The sequence below is a fragment of the Equus quagga genome, chromosome 12, assembly GCF_021613505.1.
Source record: "Equus quagga isolate Etosha38 chromosome 12, UCLA_HA_Equagga_1.0, whole genome shotgun sequence".
Lineage (NCBI taxonomy): Eukaryota > Metazoa > Chordata > Mammalia > Perissodactyla > Equidae > Equus > Equus quagga.
The window spans coordinates 110151439-110170623 of NC_060278.1; the positions used below are offsets into that span (position 1 = coordinate 110151439).

The window sequence follows — 19185 nt, forward strand, 5'->3', positions numbered from 1 at the left end:
TGTTGTGAGTAAACAGATGTTACTCTGGTTGCCTCCTTACAGGACGTCATTACCTGCCCCAATGTTTACCAGAAGCGACTTCAGTGTGTGGAGCATATTAAAAAAATGCATTGGCTTGGTAAGTTCAGATGCACTCATTTTGAAGCATGGAACTTAAACATTTTTAATTCCTGTGAATTTATTGCACTGCTGGTCGTTTAAGAAAATGCACTCTGCATATTTATAAACGTAAGAAAGATAATAAAACAAGAAAGGAACAAATATGTATAGGGAAGAGGTGAAAAAAAGTTGAATTATTTATAGACAGTAGAAAAACAATTCTAGAGGTTAAACTCTTGACATAAGAAATGTCGCATGGGGCCAGCCCCATGGCTGAGTGGTTAAGTTGACATGCTCCACTTTGGTGGCCTGGGGTTTACCAATTTGGATCCTGGGTGCAGACCTATGCACCGCTCGTCAAGCCATGTTGTGGTGGCATCCCACATAGAAGAATTAAGATGACTACAACTAGGATATACAACTATGTACTGGGGCTTTGGGGAGGGAAAAAAAGGAAGATTGGCAACAGATGTTAGCTCAGGGCCAATCTTCCTCACCAAAAATAACAGAAATGTCACATGGGCTTACATTTACCTTGGTGTTCTATGATATGCTTGTGGTTAGTTGGCTTGAAATCATCTATGTGAATTGGGGGGGCCTTCATTCAGTGAGGTTCCTGGCTGCACGCTGACAGTGAGTCACGGGCAGGCCTGCAGGAGCCAAGGCTCCATCTTCCCAGCCCACCCACTCTGGGCTGCAGGCAGAGCTCAGGTGCCTAGAATTTGTAACACAAAAAATAGTTGGGTAATTAGTGTCCAGAAGCCATAGGTGTTCCCTTTTCTGGTCTTTCTTGACCGTGAGAATCCTAGCCGCGCCTTCTCAGGAGGGTGGAGCGCTCCCAGGAGCAGTCCGGTGCACGCTCGCTCAGACTCAAGCGAAATGATCTGAAAAGTGCCCTCCACTGTTGCTCAGATGTTCTTCACCCGCGTCCTTCCAACGCCGTTTATTTTTCGCCCTTATCCATTTCAGTCCTTTTTTCCAGAGGAAACTCCATCTGTTTTTCAACTTTTTGTTCGGAAGTAATTTCAGAGTATAGAAAGTTGCAGCACAGTCTGTGCGTCCTGTCTTCCCTTCTCCAGCTTCCGTGATCGGCATCTCACACAGTAGCCCAAGGGCAGTGGTCGGCGTGGAACCCGTGGGACGCTGCTCGCAGCTGAGCCACGCCTGACTTGGCTTCCCCAGGTTTTCCGCTGAGGTCCTCTCCTGGGAGGGCAGCACTTAGAACTAAGACCTGGGCACTAGACACCCTCATTGCTGTGGGGTGTCACTGCTCCAGGCCCCGCAGGCAGGGGCCCGTGCTGACCCTGCTTGCACACATGCAGGCTTCTGCACATGTCTCTCTGGTACCTTTTAAAATAATATGTTTGGGATTGTTTTCCTTTAGCAGTGTTATCTCCTACTTTTTTGTGAGCAGTTCAGGTCTGGACAAAAGTGTGTTCCTGGGGATATATGATGAACTTCACAAACTACTTGATCTTGACACTTCAGAAGTCTAATGCCAAAACCGTCCATCCAACAAAGTGACATCATTACATTGCATTCCCTAAAGAATTGACTGTAGGATGGATTCAGCTTAAAGCTGGATAGAAACTCAGGGTTGGCGTGTTCTCCGAACTGCTGGGCGGAAGGTCATCCTGGGTCGCTCTGCACCACTTCACAGCTTTGCCTCTTGAAATCCACTCTCTTTAGACTCACCTCCAGAGACGTGACACACCTCTCCTTTTACTACTTCTTAGCTCACTAAAACAACAGCAACAAACTGGTTAGCATGGACAATTCAGATACACACAGAAGCAGACAGAAGTGTGTAATGACGCCGCCCCACCCCCCGCACCCACAGTGTCAGTCGGGGCTGCTTGTGTCTCCTCTGCACCTCTACTCCTTCTCTCCTCCCCTGGTATCTTGAAGCAAATTCCAGACGTCTTTTCCTTTGTAAATATTTCTTATATATCATTAAAAGATAGACTCTTTTTAGCACACCACGATACTGTTATCTTACTTTTAAAATAACGTAATTCTTTAGTATCATCAAATATCCACTCTGTGTTCAAATTTCCAGTGTCATTGTCTTGTTTGTGTTTTGTGGTCTCTGTGTGTACCCTTCCATCAGGAGACCTTTTTGTTGCTTTTCTTGTGCATTTAGGAGCTTGATGCTCAGTGTCCACGTCCATTCATTCGTTAGGAGCTGCAGACTGGAGCCAGGCCAGGACTTTCCCTCTTCCTTTATGGCCCGGGACGTTCCCTTCCGCTGCCGTGAGTGCAGTTTGTGTAAGAAAGTCAGGGTCAGTGAGTGATTCTTTCTCTTTATCAAAGTTTCAAATAGTGTATTTGGTTCACTAGCATCACCTAGCATGACCAGGATGACCAACTAGCTTTTTTTTTTTTTAACTCATGGAGTTAACCCATTTGACTTGTTTCGGTCCACAAGTTGTTCCATCTTTGACTGGTGATGGCCTCTTCAAGTTGGCCCTTAATCCTTTACAAAAGATGCTTCCAGTTCATCTCATCTTGGCCACTTGTCCTGGGAGAGAGAGCTCAGGCTATGGCTGGGTCCCAGAGGAGCTACCAGATTGGTCTTTCTAGGTCTTTCCAGGGGAGAGTTAGGAACTGTGTTTTTGTTTGTTTCGGTGACGCTTCATATTTGGGATGACAGGATTTATCTAACCTCTTCTATCTTATGTCTGTGTCTCTTTTTCTCCCACACCAACAATCTCAGTTTTTAACAACACTGGAGGCGATCGATTTAGGCTAGCATGTAATTAATGACTCACTTGCCTTATCTCACATACCAGTGGTTCTGGAGAACAGGATCAGCTCCGCTGCCAGCGGCAGGGTTGCTGGAACAGTACCAGTTTGCTGGCTCTCAGTCTTTTTGTGCTTAGGGCGTATTTCAAATCACTGTGTTTTAAAACCACTTGGAGAGGTTCTTCTCTGTGATGTGCCCCAAGGGGGTCGTGTGGGTTCATTTGTTTCGTTTTTTTGATGTTTGGAGATTGCTTTTCTAAATTTAATTTTGTTTTAAAATTGTAAGTCCGAAGTCACATCTCTCAAGGTATATTCCAAGAATTCAGTTCCTGTCCCTGTTCCCTCCCTGCAGCTCCCTTTCCCTGGAGGTGACCATTACAAATGTCAAGGTGACTGCACTGTCTCCTCCCCATCTCTTTAGATGAGCGATCTGAAGGCTTTTCTCCTCGGTTTGTGCTCCACAATGCAGCCGGAGCGCCTGCAGACAGTGTGCATAGAGCCCTGCTCGCTCTCTGGTCGCTGCTCTGTGCCGCCTCCTGTGGCTGCCCGCCGTCTACTAACTAGGGCCCTGTGGGGCGGCGGTGGCTCATTTCTGGCTTTCCACTGTGTGTTTGCTGGAGGACTATGGGTAGACTCCTGGAATGGCACTGCTGACTGAAGGATAAGTGTGTGTGCGGTTTTGCTAATGGGGCCAAACCCCCGCTAGGGCTGCGCCATTTTGCATTCCCACTGCAGGAGTGGGGACCTGTCTCCCCACAGCCTCTCCGAGAGGTGAGTGTCAAAGCTTTGGAGTTTCCTCACTTGAGCAGGTGAGCAGTGGAATCGCCACATAGTTTTATTTCCTTTCTCCTGACATGAGCAAGGCCAGCACCTTTCGTTCTTTCCCTCCTCTCCCCTCCTCCCCTCCCTCTGGCCCACCTCCCCCGCCTCACGCCCCTTCCTCTCCTCTGCTGCTCTAGGCCCCCACACTCTGGTTCTTCCCGTCCTGCCCTGCTCAGCTGTACTTCTTCCTGGAAGGGCCCCTGCCTTATCTAAGTGTCAGAATCTCCTCCCTAGACACCAGCTCACAGAGTGCCCTTGCGGGCACTTGGCCCTTAGTGTCCCTCTTAGCATCTTGCTGGCTTCTCCCCACTGCACTGTGAGCTGCGCTGCTCACTGTGCCCATGCAGTGCCTGAGAGCCGGCGCCTGAGGCTCCTTTGCTGACTTTGAAAGGCCTTTGAGCAAAGCCACACAGAGCCACGGTGTGGGAGATCTCACCTGTCAGGCTGAGGAGTTTCACGCTACCTTGGAGGTGATTGGAAGCAATGACTATTTTGAATGATGCTTTGGGGCCACGGATCTGGAAGTTGCGTGAAGGGCGGGCACACTGGAGTTGGGGGTGGGCCCTTGAGGTGGCCAGTCTGGGAGCTCCTCTTGCAATCCTTGATGTCTCCGTGTGCAATATGGGTCCAGAATGGGGCAATGGGCATGGAGAAGTAGAGGGACTCGGGGACCATCGTGTGGGAAGGCCTGTCCAGGCTCTTGACGGAAGTGGAGCTTGCTGGGTGTGGTGGGAGGGCCAGGTGGCTTTACTTTCCAGGCCACAGCTTGCCCATGGGGCGTTTTAAGATCTTGTCCAGTGCAGGTGACTGAGGCTCCAAGAAGTGGTCCTCAGAGCAGGGGCAGTGTGGGGCTCTGGTTTCTGGGGGAAGCCTACCAGTAAGGTAACGAGTCTGGCTCCCCCTAGGAACTGTCCAAGATCACGATGCCCATTGCCTTCAACGAGCCTCTGAGTTTCCTGCAGCGGATCACGGAGTACATGGAGCACGTGTACCTCATTCACAAAGCCTCCCGCCAGCCCCAGCCCCTGGACAGGATGCAGGTGGGTGGTGGGCTCCTTTCAGGGGGCGCCAGGCCATAGTTTTTAATGAATGTGACACCATTTGACTGGCCACGTCATGGTAGGGACCTGGCATCTTACCGGTGGGACATCTGGGAGAAGGGCCAGCACAGCTCACACTGGCTTTCGGGTGCTGTCCAGCCCAGTAGCTGAGCCCTTTGTCCTGGGCATGTTCACACCGGTGTGTGACATCGGGAGTCGCAGCCGCTCCGTCCACTGCCGTGTGTGTGTGTGTGTGTGTGTGTGTTGGAGAGAAAGCGTGAGTGTGACAGACCGACAGACTGACCTTGCCACAGAGCCTGCAAGGAGGGCCCAGGCGGGGGGCAGCAAGCAGCACAGAGTTCCTGCTTTCTGTGGCTTTGGGGAAGTGGTGGGGTGATGAATGGCATTTCTCCGGAAGTTCTGTAATCTCAAAACATGTTACAAGTGGCAGACTGAAATGTCACCCAGGAGTAAATAATGATGCAGAGGAGCTGAGCACCGGCGACGCCCTCTCCCGGCCTTCCCCGTGGAGAGCCGCTCACCGCCCTCTGCCTGTTTCTAGTCCGTAGCTGCCTTTGCGGTTTCAGCTGTGGCTTCCCAGTGGGAGAGGACCGGCAAGCCATTCAATCCACTCTTGGGAGAGACGTACGAATTGATCAGGTAGGGGACAAGGCCTTTGTAAGTATCTTGTATGTGGGAGTCTTCTGGTGAGCTTGGTTCTTTCATGGTGTCGATTTCTCCACTCTGAGAAGGGGCCATTTGAATAGGACTTGACTGAAGGGCTTGGGATACTGTAGGTGAGAAGATATTTCTCATACGAGGGATGTCGTGTTAATAACATAACAAACCCTAATGTTGTAAAACAGTTGAAAATAGAATAATGTACTCGATTCGGGAACAGAGATACAATGTATGTGAAAGTGCTGTGCAGAAGGGTAGGATTGTTGGTTTTGAACTAAAATGGAAATAGGCACCAAGTAAAACTAGCTCATTTTACCAGAGCATCTTAGTGAATGTTATGTGGAGAGCAGAGAAATCTAAAGAGAAGAGCAACTGCCAAGAGGGCTTTTCGTCTGCAGCCGCCCACTGACCACTGCACAGCCTCGTGCAGGGTCTTAGGAGTGGCCGATGGTGCTGGAGATGGAGAGTGGGCCAGAGCACAGCTTCTTTTAAATGTGACTGGAATTCCTTCTGCTGGAGTTTCTTCTAGGCAGCCTCAGCAGTGCCTCCTGCTCCCCTGTCCTGCCCCCCAGCTTCCCTCCTGGTCCTTGAGCCCAGCACAGACACTTGAGGCTGGACCAGAGGGGAGGCCACCTTCCGCTGGTTCTGGTGGGGGCCCTGGGAGGGCTAGGCGGGGCCCTCGTGGCGTTCTCTCCATGGAGCTCAGTGCCTCCGGGGCTGTGCAGTTGTTCAGAGGACGTATCTCTGGGCCAGTCCACCCAGACCGACAAGTGAGGGTCAGGAGACAGCAGCACTGTACTTTCTCAGTCATCAGATCAGCCACGCTGCAGGAGTGGAGTACCCAGCTTGGGCCAGGGTGCCAGGAGCATAAATGTGCGTGGCACCTCTGTGGGGCCACTTGGTGACTTCTAGAATAACTTTTTTTTCTGGTGAGGAAGATTGGTCCTGAGCGAACATCTGTTGCCAATCTTCCTCTTTTTGCTTGAGAGAGATGGTCCCTGAGCTAACGTCTGTGCCTATCTTCCTCTATTTTGTATGTGGGACACCACCACAGCATGGCTGACAAGCAGTGTCTAGGTCCATGCCTGGGATCCGAACCTGAGAACCCTGGGCTGCTGAAGCAGAGTGCACGAACTTAACCACTACACCACCGGGCCGGCCCCAAGAATAACTTATTCCACCTACCCTTGGGTCCTGTTGAGAGTCTATTGGAATATTTTATTAAATAAAATTTGTTTTTAATTGCAAGAGCATTCTCTTTTTAGAAAATGTATGTAAAATTGAGAAAAGTGAAAGAGACAAGTCCGACATAATCTCGTAAAAGACAATCAGTGTTAACATTTTGGTAGATTTCCTTGTGTGAGTGTGTGTGTGTTTACATAATGTGATAATGTTAATTTGTATCCTTTTTCATTTAATATTATGCCATATTTCTCCATGATATTACAGACATTTTCTAAATTACAGTATTTCATTGATGCTGAGACACACTTCTCATGTTTTACATTTCTGCATGTCATAGTTTAATTTACAGCATTTTTTCTTTCATAAAATAAAATAATGGCGTATCGTGTGATCAGTGGCATCTTGGATTCAAAGAAGTATAGTTTCTTTGAAATATCAGATTTAGTTCTCGGGCCCTTTATTACATATGCATTATTAATGATTAAGAGTTTTTTCAATGGTGAGTAAATGATTGTGGGATTTGGGATGTTGATCGGCTTAAAATAGGCACTGTTCAGATGTGTGAAGAGTTTAAAATGTATGTGCCAGTGGATGTGTGTGTCAGCACTGGTTTCAGACTATTTGGGGAGGAAATGTCATCTTTAGTAATGCAGGCAGGCCTGCACCTCTGCCTATAAATCACTTGTTGTAGTTGAAAAGCCACATAAATGTCCTAGTTTCCAAGTGTCATCTGTTTCTGCCTGGTCCTGGACGGTTCAGGCAGGTGTGGGGCACCATCCTGATGTTTAGTGTGGCTTTGGTGTGCCTGGCACTGAGTGGTTGAGCCGCGGTTCTGCAATCTCATTACCTCCAAGAGAGCTGCAGGAGTCAGGGGACAGCGTGATGTGTGCTGCCGTGGGCTTCTTGTAGATGACAGAGGGGTCAGCAGGTGACCTTGGGTTATGGCGTATCACAGCAGGAGGGACTGCTTCTCCAATTTAGAAATGAGGAAACTGAGGCCCAGATGAGAGAAAGTCTTGCCTGGAGAGTCACTCTTAAGGGAGTGTTTTGTTTTGAATTCCTGTAGAGTATTCTTCCTTTTCTAGATTTCTCTTTAGGAATAGTTTCCTCCCTCCAGTCAGCATGTTTTGGTGTCAGTGTTCGAAGTTCTAACCTTATCTAGCTGTTAGATTATTATTGGCATTTTAGTTTATTAAAAAGCACCATTAAACTATCTTGAAAAGATGGGGCCGGCCCCGTGGCCGAGTGGTTAAGTTCGTGCGCTCCCCTTGGCAGCCCAGGGTTTCTCTGGTTTGGATCCTGGGCGCGGACACGGCACCGCTCATCAGGCTGTGCTGAGGCAGCGTCTCAAATAGCACAGCCAGAGGCACTCACAACTAGAATGTACAACTATGCAATGGGGGGCTTTGGGGGGAAGAAGAAGAAGAAGAAGGAAAAAAAAGATTGTCAACAGATGTTAGCTCAGGTGCCAGTCTTTAAAAAACAAAACAACAACAAAAAATATCTTGAAAAGAGAAATCAAAGCATAATATGAAAAGAGTTCTAGACAATGGGAAATGAGCAATATGGATTAAGAGAATACGAACAACCCAAGATGCTGAATACAGTGTGACACACCTAATTGTTAGTCTTTTTCAGGAACTTAATTCAGGGGTTGTACTAAAGTTTCTTAGACTGATAGAAAAAACTAACATTCTTTCTAAACTTCAACATACTTGGTTTGTCATGTCTCAATTTCCAGGTCGTACTTCTGCCGGTGTCTGCTGTACGCGATGCAGCTAAGACCTGAGCACTCTCCTGCTTGAGGAGCAAAAAACTAAACCAAGTCATTCACCAGTGTCTTTTCATCCTTACAGATTGCTCTTGGATAGCTAAAAATAACGCTTTCTTTTCTTAGACAAGTATTCATTTTCTAAATTACATACTTTGGTAGGCAACCTTTTAAAATCTAATTTTTCAGCTTTCCTTCCTCTGTAATGATTGGAAATTCTGATTTCAGTTAAGTTAGTAATTATGTGGTTTAGCTTTTATAATTTTTAGTGACTACAACTGTAGGTGTATTCACAGTTCCGGAACAATTAAAAACTGACGTTTTTTTATTGAAAAAGAGAATGTACTAAAAATCCTATTTCCTGGCCAGGAATATCTTGGGGCGTAAGACATTCCATCACAAAAATTCCAGGAGTCTTAGAAGAAGGCTAGAAAGGAACGCCCTTTGGAAAGGCTATAAAGTTATCACTCTTGGTTCTGGGCACTGGGCGTCTCTCAAGGACTAAGATGACAGCTTGGTATCAGGGGCCTCTAAGTCACTGGTTGTAAGAGATGCTTCGAGACCTGTGTGTGCTCTGGGTGGTCCTATGGAGGGTGTGAGCAGAGGGTTAGGGTGGAAGGCTTCTCCACTGTTACTTGTTCTGTGTGGTGTTCAGATTTGCCCTGGAGACACAATTTGTGTGTCTGTGTGGTCAGTGTTAGGCCAAGTGTGACATCAGAGCAAGTATTGGATATTTCTGCCCCATGTGGCAGCATTTCCCAACCCCTCACCCGGACAGGAAGGCAGGATCGGCCCTACAGCTCCTCCAGGCGTGGGAGCACTGTCACCTGCAGAGCTGTGGGCTCCACCGAGAGGGCTGTTGAGCTGACTGTTACTGCGTTTTGCTGTCACTAATGTGGCCTTTCTCCGTCCCCTGCTCCCCTTCTTTTCTCTCTTGTCTTTGTACCTAGGGAAGATTTAGGATTCAGATTTATATCGGAGCAGGTCAGCCACCACCCCCCCATTAGTGCGTTTTATTCCGAAGGCCTCAGTCAGGACTTCCTGTTTCATGGCTCCATCTACCCGAAGCTGAAGTTCTGGGGGAAGAGCGTGGAGGCTGAGCCACGGGGCACCATCACGCTGGAGCTTCTCAAGTAAGTGGAGGAGTCTCGCCCGAGCCCTGCCTCTGAAAAACCCAAGTGAGTGCTGCTTATCTGAAAGGAAATCCATCTTTGTTAGGTGGGAACAATATGATCTTCCTCCTAGTGGAAGGATCAGGCCCTTTTCTACTAAGTCAGGCAGACTTTCCAACAGCAGAAACTTCTTCACTTAAGAGCTCCCTACTCCCGAGACCCCTTGTGGACACCTCACCCAGGCTGGGGCGTCACTTGGAAGAGTGCATCTCCTTGCTGTTGGAGCTCCCCATTTCTTCCCACGTGATCCTGATGTGCTTTGGTCACTGATGGTAGTGGTTATCTCTTGCTGTGTAACAGCCCCAAACTTAGCAGCTTAAGACAACTGCTGTTTGCTTTCTTGCGTAGTTTCTGCGGGCTGGGAATCGAGAGCTGTATTGCTGGTGGTTCTGGCTCAGGGCCCCATGAGATTGTAGGCAGGCTGTGGGCCAGGCTGCATCCCGAAGGCGGCTTGGGCGGAGCATCTGCCACCAAACTCGCGTCCCTGGCACTTGGGAGGAGGCCTCAGTTCCTTGCCACTCGGCCCCTCCAAAAGGCTGCTCACAACATGGCGCTGGCATCCCTCAGAGCCAGGGACCCACAGGGAGAGAGCCACCAAGACAAAAGCCAGTGTCTTTTATGACCTAATCTCAGAAGTGACCCCTTGGGGCCGGCCCCATGGCCGAGTGGTTGGGTTCATGCGCTCCGCTGCGGCGGCCCAGGGTTTCACTGGTTCGAATCCTGTGTGTGGACGTGTCACCATTCACCAAGCCATGCTGAGGTGGCATCCCACATGCCACAACTAGAAGGACCCACAACTAAAAATACACAACTATGTACCGGGGAACTTTGGGGAGAAAAAAAGGAAAAATAAAATCTTTAAAAGAAAAAAAAGAAGTGACCCCTACCTTACCCCCGACACACATGTGCCTTTGGTCACACAGCCCAGCCCTGGCTGAGTGTGGGAGAGGGTGATATAGGATTTGAATTCCAGGAGGTGAGGAACATTGAGGGGGCCGTCTGTGAGGCTGTCCACCCACCTGTTGATTGTAAATCTAGTGCTCCCCAATGTGGTGTTGATGGGAGACACCTCAGAGCACAGACTGAGTCCTAGCAAACCCGCGGTAACCGGCTTCCAGGCTGTGGCATGCCGCCGCGCCTCTGAGCTCTGAGTCTTACTGACTGCAGCCTGCTGTAGCGAAGCATTGGATGCAATGTTTGCTTCTCGTTGGCCCAGACTGGCTGGTTGCCAGAGAACCATGAGGACCTGGAGGAGTATACCCCCCCCCCCCCCCCCCCCCACTGCATCTTGGGGCTGACGAGGCCACCAGGCCCAGTGAGGGCAACCCCTTTCTGGGAAACGTGCCTGTCTTGCAGTGATCTTGCTTTCTTGGGGCGAGGCGTGTAGAATTGAAAAGTTGCAAACCTTGTTAATTAATGCGTTTGGGTTTCACCTGGGAAATTCCAGGAATTCCAAATATTTGTCATGAGCTACTTCTGCATTGTGCTGCTTTTTGCCCTTAGCTGTGGTTCTTGATGCAGCCTCCCTTGAGACGCAGGTCTGGCCGCAGGTCTGGCCGTCTGATGCCTTCACGTTTCTGGAGGTTCTTTTCCTCTTTGATAAGGCCATTTGGGGAGGATGAGGCATAAAAGGAAAGGTGTTTGGAGTGTTGTTCTGGGCCGCTCCCCAGCCCACCAGGGCCTCCCGCTCAGGAGCACGCAGTTCCCTCAGGCTGTTTGCTGGAATGGCTTTTCTATTGACAGCTTCACAGGAAAGCCGTTTCTCTTTGTCTCAGTCTTCTTTTATTGCTTATTAACTTGTCTTGACATTTAAGTAGAAAGCTTTGTTGATGCTACAAAGGAAAGAAGAAATAAATTTCAAACGAATGCTAAATAGCCATGTTCAAGGGAGTTCAAAGCACTCTTGTACTCGTGTACGAGTTTTAAGGCAATTAGGGTTAATTCTGTCTGGTGGTGTGCGTTTGGGGCTGCGCCGTGTCTTGTTGGCCTCTGACTTCTTGTTTCTGGCATCTCGCAGACATGACGAAGCTTACACCTGGACCAACCCTACCTGCTGCGTCCACAACGTGATTATTGGGAAGCTCTGGATAGAGCAGTATGGAACGGTGGAAATTTTAAACCACAGGTAGCAGCACCTGATGTTTGTGTGACAGTCAGAGACTGGGGGTGGCGGACAAGACAAACCATGCGGGGTCCGGAAGCGCTCACTGCGTGCCTCCGGGCCTGGTCTCCCTCTGCTGTTGAGTTTCGGAGGGTTTGCCCTGCGCCCCCTTCCTAGTCCCTCCTTCCCTTGGCTTTCAGACAGGCCTCACTGACGGGAGACCCCATGCCCAGTGGTGGTTGGATCTGATTCTGGTCAGCGTTGAAGCCATGGTTAATGCTCCGTGTTGATACTGCTTTTGTCTTTAGTTACAATAGTTTATTTTGAAATTTTAAACTACACCAAAGACAGGTGTGATTCTGAGGTGGAAATGTAGCGGCCATCCTCAAACTCTGTCCACTGTCCAGTCTGTCCTGCCTCATTCCTGGAAGTTCATGGCTGACTGGCTCTGTTAACATTTTGTTGAGATATAATTTGCATATTATAAAATCCACCATTTCAAGTGGACGCTTAACGATTTTTAGTAAATTTGCTAAATGGTGCAACCATCGCCACAAGGCAGCGTTCGAACATTTCCATCAGCCCAGAAAGCCCCCTCCGTGCCATTTGTAGTCACTCCCTGAGGCCGCCCCCAGCCCCGGGCAGCGTCTAGTCCGTTTTCTCTGTCTCTCCATTTGCCTTTTCTGGACATTTTGTGTCATACAACATGAGCCTGTGTTTGTTTTTCCTGCAGAACTGGAGATAAGTGTGTGCTTCACTTCAGACCATGTGGATTGTTTGGAAAAGAACTTCACAAAGTGGAAGGGCACATTCAAGACAGAAGGTAGGTCCACGGACGATGTGTTCATGGTGCGCCCATACGGCCTGTGCCTTGCCAGAAATGTTGTTATGCCAGTGACATCTGTTCACAGTAGAAAAATTATGACTCTCTTGTTTAGAAAAAACATTTTGTTATTGAGCATAAAAGGAGATAAATGCTGTGTTTTCGGTGTAATTTCTAGGGTGGAGAGTGAGTGGAGCCCATCTCACCCTCTCCTGAGGGTAGAAGATCTGGTCTGTTTTCCTTTAATACAATGGACATGAGGAAATTAGGCACTTTCGCTGAGAGAGGGTACTGCAGTTTTACAGAGATAACTGAGATTTTAAACATTTACACGTGTATCTCCTCTCTCCCGGCATCCACTGCATGTTGTCAGGCAGAAGTTGAACATCAGCTTGTATGAGCATCCTCATCGTGTGACTGGCTCATTCCAGTCTACACATTAGGGACTTTGAAAGTTTTTGTGACCAGAGATGTGGTCAGTAGTGTTTTAACAAGTTTTCTGGGTTCTTTTCCGCCTTGGGATTAGTTACCTTACATTTTGGGTCTCAAATGTCTTGTTTGTTTTTCTTTCAGTAAGGAATTTGGGTTATATAATGTCAAGAGAGTCCTTCCAACCCCTAAAATCCGTACATTTTCAAGTGGAAACACGTTGCCGGGGTAAAGCACTGGGTGCTTTTGCTGCATCCCACGCTGTTGGGTACCTGGCTACTCCCACCACTTTGCCTGTTGGAATAAGTTGGGGCTCAGCGTGCAGCTTTGCTGGACAGCAGTCCTCTTACTGGGAGGGCGTTGGCCCACGCCGTGAGCAGCCTCTGCCTGGCGGAAACAACCCAGAGCGAGAGAGACTGTGGTCGGCTCGTTTACAGAAACAGGCTGTAGGAGTGGAGTCCGAGCCACATGACATCGAGGCCACACTCACCAGCTCTCAGTGAGCACGAGCAAACCCTCTTCTGATGTTTGTGGCTTTCCATCCCAAATTCAAGTGAGCTCTTTCCTGATGCTCTGCCGCTTGGAGACAGAGAGTGTCTGTCAAGCTGTCTCTGCTGAATGAGGACTGGCTGTGTCCCCCAGCTGGTCCCTGCCTGCCAGCTCGCCAGGCTGAGCCTCTAACACACAGGTGCCCTCCCGGGATGTCACATGCCTGGCAGAGCAGCACTTCCAGGGAGGGCGTGGCCACTGTGTGTGCTCTCCTCCCAAGGAAGATGCAAAAAAAAAACGGTCTGACACTATTGGCATTGTTCCTTTTGGAATCAGGCAGAGAGCTCTGGTGGCTGACTGGAAAGATCTCCAGAGGTTATTAAATGAAAAATGCAGGTGGTTAATGATATGGGGTGTCCGATTTATGGTTATAAAGAAAAAGCAAACAGTATTCCCCGAATGTGGGAAGCGTTGTTCATGTAATTATGGAAAAAGGGCTGAAGGACCTTCAGTACATAAAAACTGAACGTATTTAAGGAACAGTAATCAGATAGGCACGTAAGGTTTTAAATTTAAATATACATACACTCTTTTTCTCTGCTTCTTGTCTCCCACTGCCCTGTCGTCCACCCTTAGGTTTTGTATCTTCGTTTTCTCTGCGGTTGTGGTATAAGGAGTATGAATAGTCTCAAGTGGCATGAGGAGAGATCCTAAAATGCACATTTTCATCTTTGGATTTATATCTGGAGATATCCTAAAATTTGTAAGAAGATGTGCCAGAACAGGAATTTATTCCATAGTCAAAATTAAGGTGCTGCATGTTTGAATGGATGGTTTATAATTGCTATTAACTTGGTTTTTAAAAATTCCCTTTGACTGCAGCAAAAAGAAGCTCTTTATGATCTACGGCAAATGGACGGAGTGTCTGTGGGGCATAGACCCTGTTGCGTATGAGTCCTTCAAGAAGCAGGAGAGGAGAGGTGACCACCTGAGAAAGGGGAGGCCCATGGTAAGGTGCTGCCCGCATGGGCACCCTGGGGGCAGAGCCCTGATGGTGCGCTGGCTCCAGCCCTGCTGGAGATGAGCTCAGGGCATCAGCTGGCCTCCCGCTCGCCTGTGGGTGCTGTGGGCCTTCGTGGCCCAGCTGGAAAAGATGAATGTGCAGAATCCATCAACATGAAGCTGCTCGTGTGGTTGGCGTCTGCATTGCTGGGGGAGTTTACTGCTTTCCAGTTGGGCAGAGGCTGCTGTGATGAACCGCGGGCTCCAGGATTCCTGCTCTTGTAGCATCCAGCACCTACCCTGAGCCTGGCAGAATCAGGGCGCACCTCCATTTCTTCCTGGAAACGCCATGTTCTGGATGCTTCTTAATAAATCTCCTGTCTCCCTGCACCTTGTTAGCTGAGACCTAGTGAAACAAGTGAGCGCCATTCCCGCATCTTCAGCTCTGGGTACCAGACGATGTACTCAACAGCAGGAGAGGCTGAGGAAGGATGCTCTCCTCTGGAGCTTTGGAGTGCTGACTATCTTAGGACTAGTTGTTCTTGTTTTTTTAATCGAGGTGACATTGGTTTATAACATTACATGGGAATAGTTATTCTTGACCTTAAAACTAGAAGTGGTAGTTCAAAAGAGGTGTCGTATTTTTCTAGATAATAAACTAGAATATACCAAGCCTGAGCTGTTCAATATTTAACAAAAGTATTCAGCCTCCTCTAGGACTTTTTAGTGTTTTTATATTGTGATATTTCATGTATGCTGTTAGACATCTTTTCTAATAATGCTCTTTTACTTAAAAAAAGGAAAGTTCCACTTCAAGACTGTACAGACTTAGAATGTTAAACCCAGGGGCCGGCCCGGTGGCGCAGCGGTTAAGTGCGCATGTTCCACTTTGACAGCCCAGCGTTCGCCGGTTCGGATCCCGAGTGCAGACATGGTAACCGGTTGGCACGCCATGCTGTGGTAGGCGTCCCACATATAAAGTAGAGGAAGACGGACACAAATGTTAGCTCAGGGCCAGGCTTCCTCAGCAAAAACAGGAGGATTGGCAGCAGATGTTGGCTCAGGGCTAATCGTCCTCAAAAACAAAAAAAAAAGTTAAATCCATTTAGTGATGTCTTTAATGTGTTAGCTTAGCTTTGTTGTTCCTTGCGAGAGAGTTTTATATGACTAGTTATTCCCGAGCTGTGTCTTTATTTAGCTTCTGGCACCAAACCATGGAGCCTACAGCCGGTGCTAATGAGCCCTGGTGTGGTCTAGTGAAGGAATCTTCACACCGTGTTTGTCATATTTTAAGTGAATAACCACTTTCTGCTTTCTCCAGGTCCCACTGATTTTGGAAAATAAGTGTGGCAGTTGTATCTTTTTATTAAGATGTGATGTTCAGTTGGAGTTTAGTCTAGAAAGGCTCAGATACCATGAAGTCACCAGATGTGAAGCACTTGATGGCCAGCAGAAATGCGGCACGTGGGAAGGTCTCTCATCCAGAAGTACGCCAGTTAGGAGAGTCCCCCTTACCTCGAACGGCTCGCGCTGTTTTAGAAGGTTGCCACATCTAATTGTGATCAGACTCAGGAGAGCATCTTCTTATGCTGTGTTGCTTCTTCCCAAAGGAAAGCAATGCCATGCTGCTGACTTCCCACCCTCTCTTTGGGGAGCCCCAGTGCAGGGAGCCCCTGCAAAGAGAAGGTGAACACTCTGGAAGCAGGAGACCCGATCCTCGCCTTAAACTGAGGGAGGGCCAGATCGTAGACTGGGGAGGAGGTGGTATCTTCTCCTTTGCTAGAGAGGCCATCTCGCTCAGCTCAGGGGCTCAGCAGCTGGTCTGACAGGTGCTCTGAGAGGAGCTCTCGCTCTGGGCTGACCGTCAGGTGTTCTGTGTTTCAGGACAACAGCTCTGAGAAGGCTGATGGCGACGTGGTGGATGCCGTGCCTGAGGTTCAGGAGACGGTGCAGGTCATTCCAGGCAGCAAACTGCTCTGGAGGGTCAACACCCGGCCCCCCAACTCTGCCCAGGTCCGTGCTCCCCCACCCCGACACCCACCTCTTCACAAATCTGGGTTTCTCTGCAGCCCCTGCCCCTGGCCAGGCCACCCAGCTCTTCCCTGGCCTTGAGTCCACGCCAGCTGCCTCAGTCCATTGTCCCAAAGCAGATGGAGGGATCCTCTGTTGCTTAATCGGACTGTGCTTCTGCAGCATGAGCCCCTGAGGGCTGCCTGCCCCCGGAACCACATCCAGTGTAGCCTCAAAGCTCTCCAGCCACTGCAGCTTACTGAAGGGATTTCCAAACCAGTTCAAAGAGGTTATTTTTCAGACTTGTGAATTTAGATGCTTAAATGCATTTTGATATTTATTGTTGAAAATTGCACTTACAATTTGTATTACATATAATTTTATTATATTACTTACAATAATGTATAATATATAAAACAGTTACATAATAACGTAATATATTTAATCTATTAAAAGTATTTATATATAAAATATACAACATATTGTAAAATTTTTATTATATTATTATACCCTATAAACATAGCAGAACATGTGTCAAATAAAGAAACATTCGCAAATAAGTACCTTACCTCAACACAGCCGCTATTATCATTTTAGTAGAGTATAAAATAGTATAATGTAATAGGAAAAAAAGCATATGTTTTTTTCATGGAATTCCTTTTAAAAAGAACACTTGTTCCTCCATCCTTCGGTCAGTGAGTATTTATTGAGTTCCCTGGCCTACCAGGCCTCGGGTGGGCCTAGGTCACTCGGTGGAGCAGAGATCAGGGTAGGCTGGACCCCTGGCCCGCAGGGAGGCCGCAGCTGGCAGTGGCTGCACACCCGCATGACATGTGTGCGTTCAGAGGTGCTGGGGAAACTGGGCAGCGCAGGGGGACTCGGGGTGCTGGCATCGGCGTGATGAGGGTGTGAGTGGGGCTCCTTGGGATGGGGAGATGTTCAAGCAGGGACCTGAGGGAGATGGGGTTGAGCTGTGTGGCATGTGGGGCCATGTTCAGGCAGAGGGAACAGCCAGGGCAGGGCCCCCAGGGGCAGGCTGGCATGAGGGCAGCCAGGCCCAGGGGGCTGTGGGAGTGAGGGTAGAGGAGTAGGGGGCCAGGGCAGGAGTGCCAATGACCCCACTTTGACCATGTGTGACATAGGACACCATGGGGACTGGGTAGGCCTCTCTGGCTGCTTGTTGAGATAGGTGGTGGCTGGGCAAGAGCAGAAGAGGGGGCCTGGTAGGCAAGTCCTGAGGTCCAGGCTGCTGGGGAGGCAGCGGGGAGGCGGGAGGGAAGGCAGGGCTGCAGAGGCCCAGGAGGCTATGGGTGCAGCAGACGTGGACAGCAGACCCGGCGACCGTCTCAGATGTCCTAAGTTTGAAATTTCTCTCAGACATCCCAGAGTTGTTGAGTAGACAGATGTGCAAGTCGGAAGTCAGGGTGAGGGGAGAGTGCCCAGGACTGAGGCCTGGGGTGGCCCCCATAGGGGTGGGGAGGAGGAGCCCCCAGGGGACACAGCGGGAAGTGTGCCTTAGGGCAGGGAAGGAGCCCCCTGCCCCTGGGTGACCTTGACGGGAGCATCTCCAGTGAGCAGGTGACACTCAGTTGCCTTGAACGGGTTTAGAGGGAGCATCTGTGGCTTCAAGTTGTGACTGGTGTACAGAAAAGAATGCCATTTATAGTAACATTTTCCGTGCCTGTTGTTCCAGATGTATAATTTCACCAGTTTTACGGTTAGTCTCAATGAACTGGAGACGGGCATGGAGAAGATCCTGGCTCCCACGGACTGCCGCCTGCGCCCGGACATCCGAGGCATGGAGAACGGCAACATGGGTGCGCGCCTCTGCGAGCCTGGGCGGGGCCTTAGGCCAGGTGCCGAGCCCTGGCTCATGGAATGCTGTCCCCTTTAACTAAAGAAGTGTTAGATCTTCTAGAACAGTGCTTCTCAAACTTTGTGGTGAAAGATTTCTTAAAATTTCAAGCCTGTTGCAGACCAGTCCTTTTGCAAATACTACAAAAATTAAAACACTAGAAAAATGAAATGAAAAAGAACACATACAAAACACGTATCCCCAACTTTTAAATTATTAGGCTCAACAGACAATAGGTTACATTTCAAACACCGGATATGTTCATTAACAGTCCTCACGTCAGTGTGGGGAGCCGCGCATCCTCGGCTAGAGGGGCTGAGGCCCAGGCTCCGTGCCGGAGCGCGCACGCCGTGGACTAGCGTGGTGCAGAGCAGCGCTAAGGTTGCAGTGGGCAGTGGGCCTGCTTCCTGCCCTTTCACTTACTGCCCTAGGTCAAGTGAAAGACGTAACGACGTGCCGCTGCCTCCCACTGTCCCTGGGCTCTGTTTCAGTGGTGTTTGATAGAGAAAGCCCTCGGAGGAGGGCCGACAGCAGGGTGGGGTGGGGAGGGCCGCACGAGCTTCACGCTTGCGCTCCACTGGTGCTGTTCTAGAACACCGCTGCTGCGCCCCTGCCCTGCCGCGCCCCTCTGTGTGGCCAGGTAGACGCGTCCTGCCTCCCGCCCGTGGCCGTGCTGAGGTCTGGGCATTGCTGTGCGCTTGGCAGCCGAGCCTCAGCTCTCATGACTGGTTTGGTTTCCTGATAATGAGATTTACTGTCCGTGATTTTCTAACCAAAGTGTGACTTCTCACCTCAGATTGGGGTGCAAGGGGTGTTCCAGCCTCTGCTTTCTGTAGCCCTCCCCTCTACTTGACATAAACTGGAAGCTTCAGTGTCAGCTCTGATTCCTTACCCAGCCCTCTCTGCTTGGCCTAGACCTGGCGAGCCAGGAGAAGGAGCGGCTGGAGGAGAAGCAGAGGGA

The 19185-nt window shown here is 49.4% G+C and overlaps 1 protein-coding gene across 1 annotated transcript in view; it reads left to right on the plus strand.

The window, feature by feature from the left end:
* The window catches only part of OSBPL2 (oxysterol binding protein like 2), a 48827-nt gene that overhangs the window by 25529 nt on the left and 4113 nt on the right, over positions 1-19185 (plus strand). The window contains exons 4-12 of the mRNA XM_046678795.1: positions 43-118; positions 4572-4706; positions 5269-5366; positions 9294-9476; positions 11533-11640; positions 12350-12439; positions 14240-14366; positions 16244-16372; positions 19140-19179. Of these exons, the coding sequence (XP_046534751.1) occupies positions 43-118; positions 4572-4706; positions 5269-5366; positions 9294-9476; positions 11533-11640; positions 12350-12439; positions 14240-14366; positions 16244-16372; positions 19140-19179 (986 nt within the window). The remainder of the gene's footprint in view (positions 1-42; positions 119-4571; positions 4707-5268; positions 5367-9293; positions 9477-11532; positions 11641-12349; positions 12440-14239; positions 14367-16243; positions 16373-19139; positions 19180-19185) is intronic.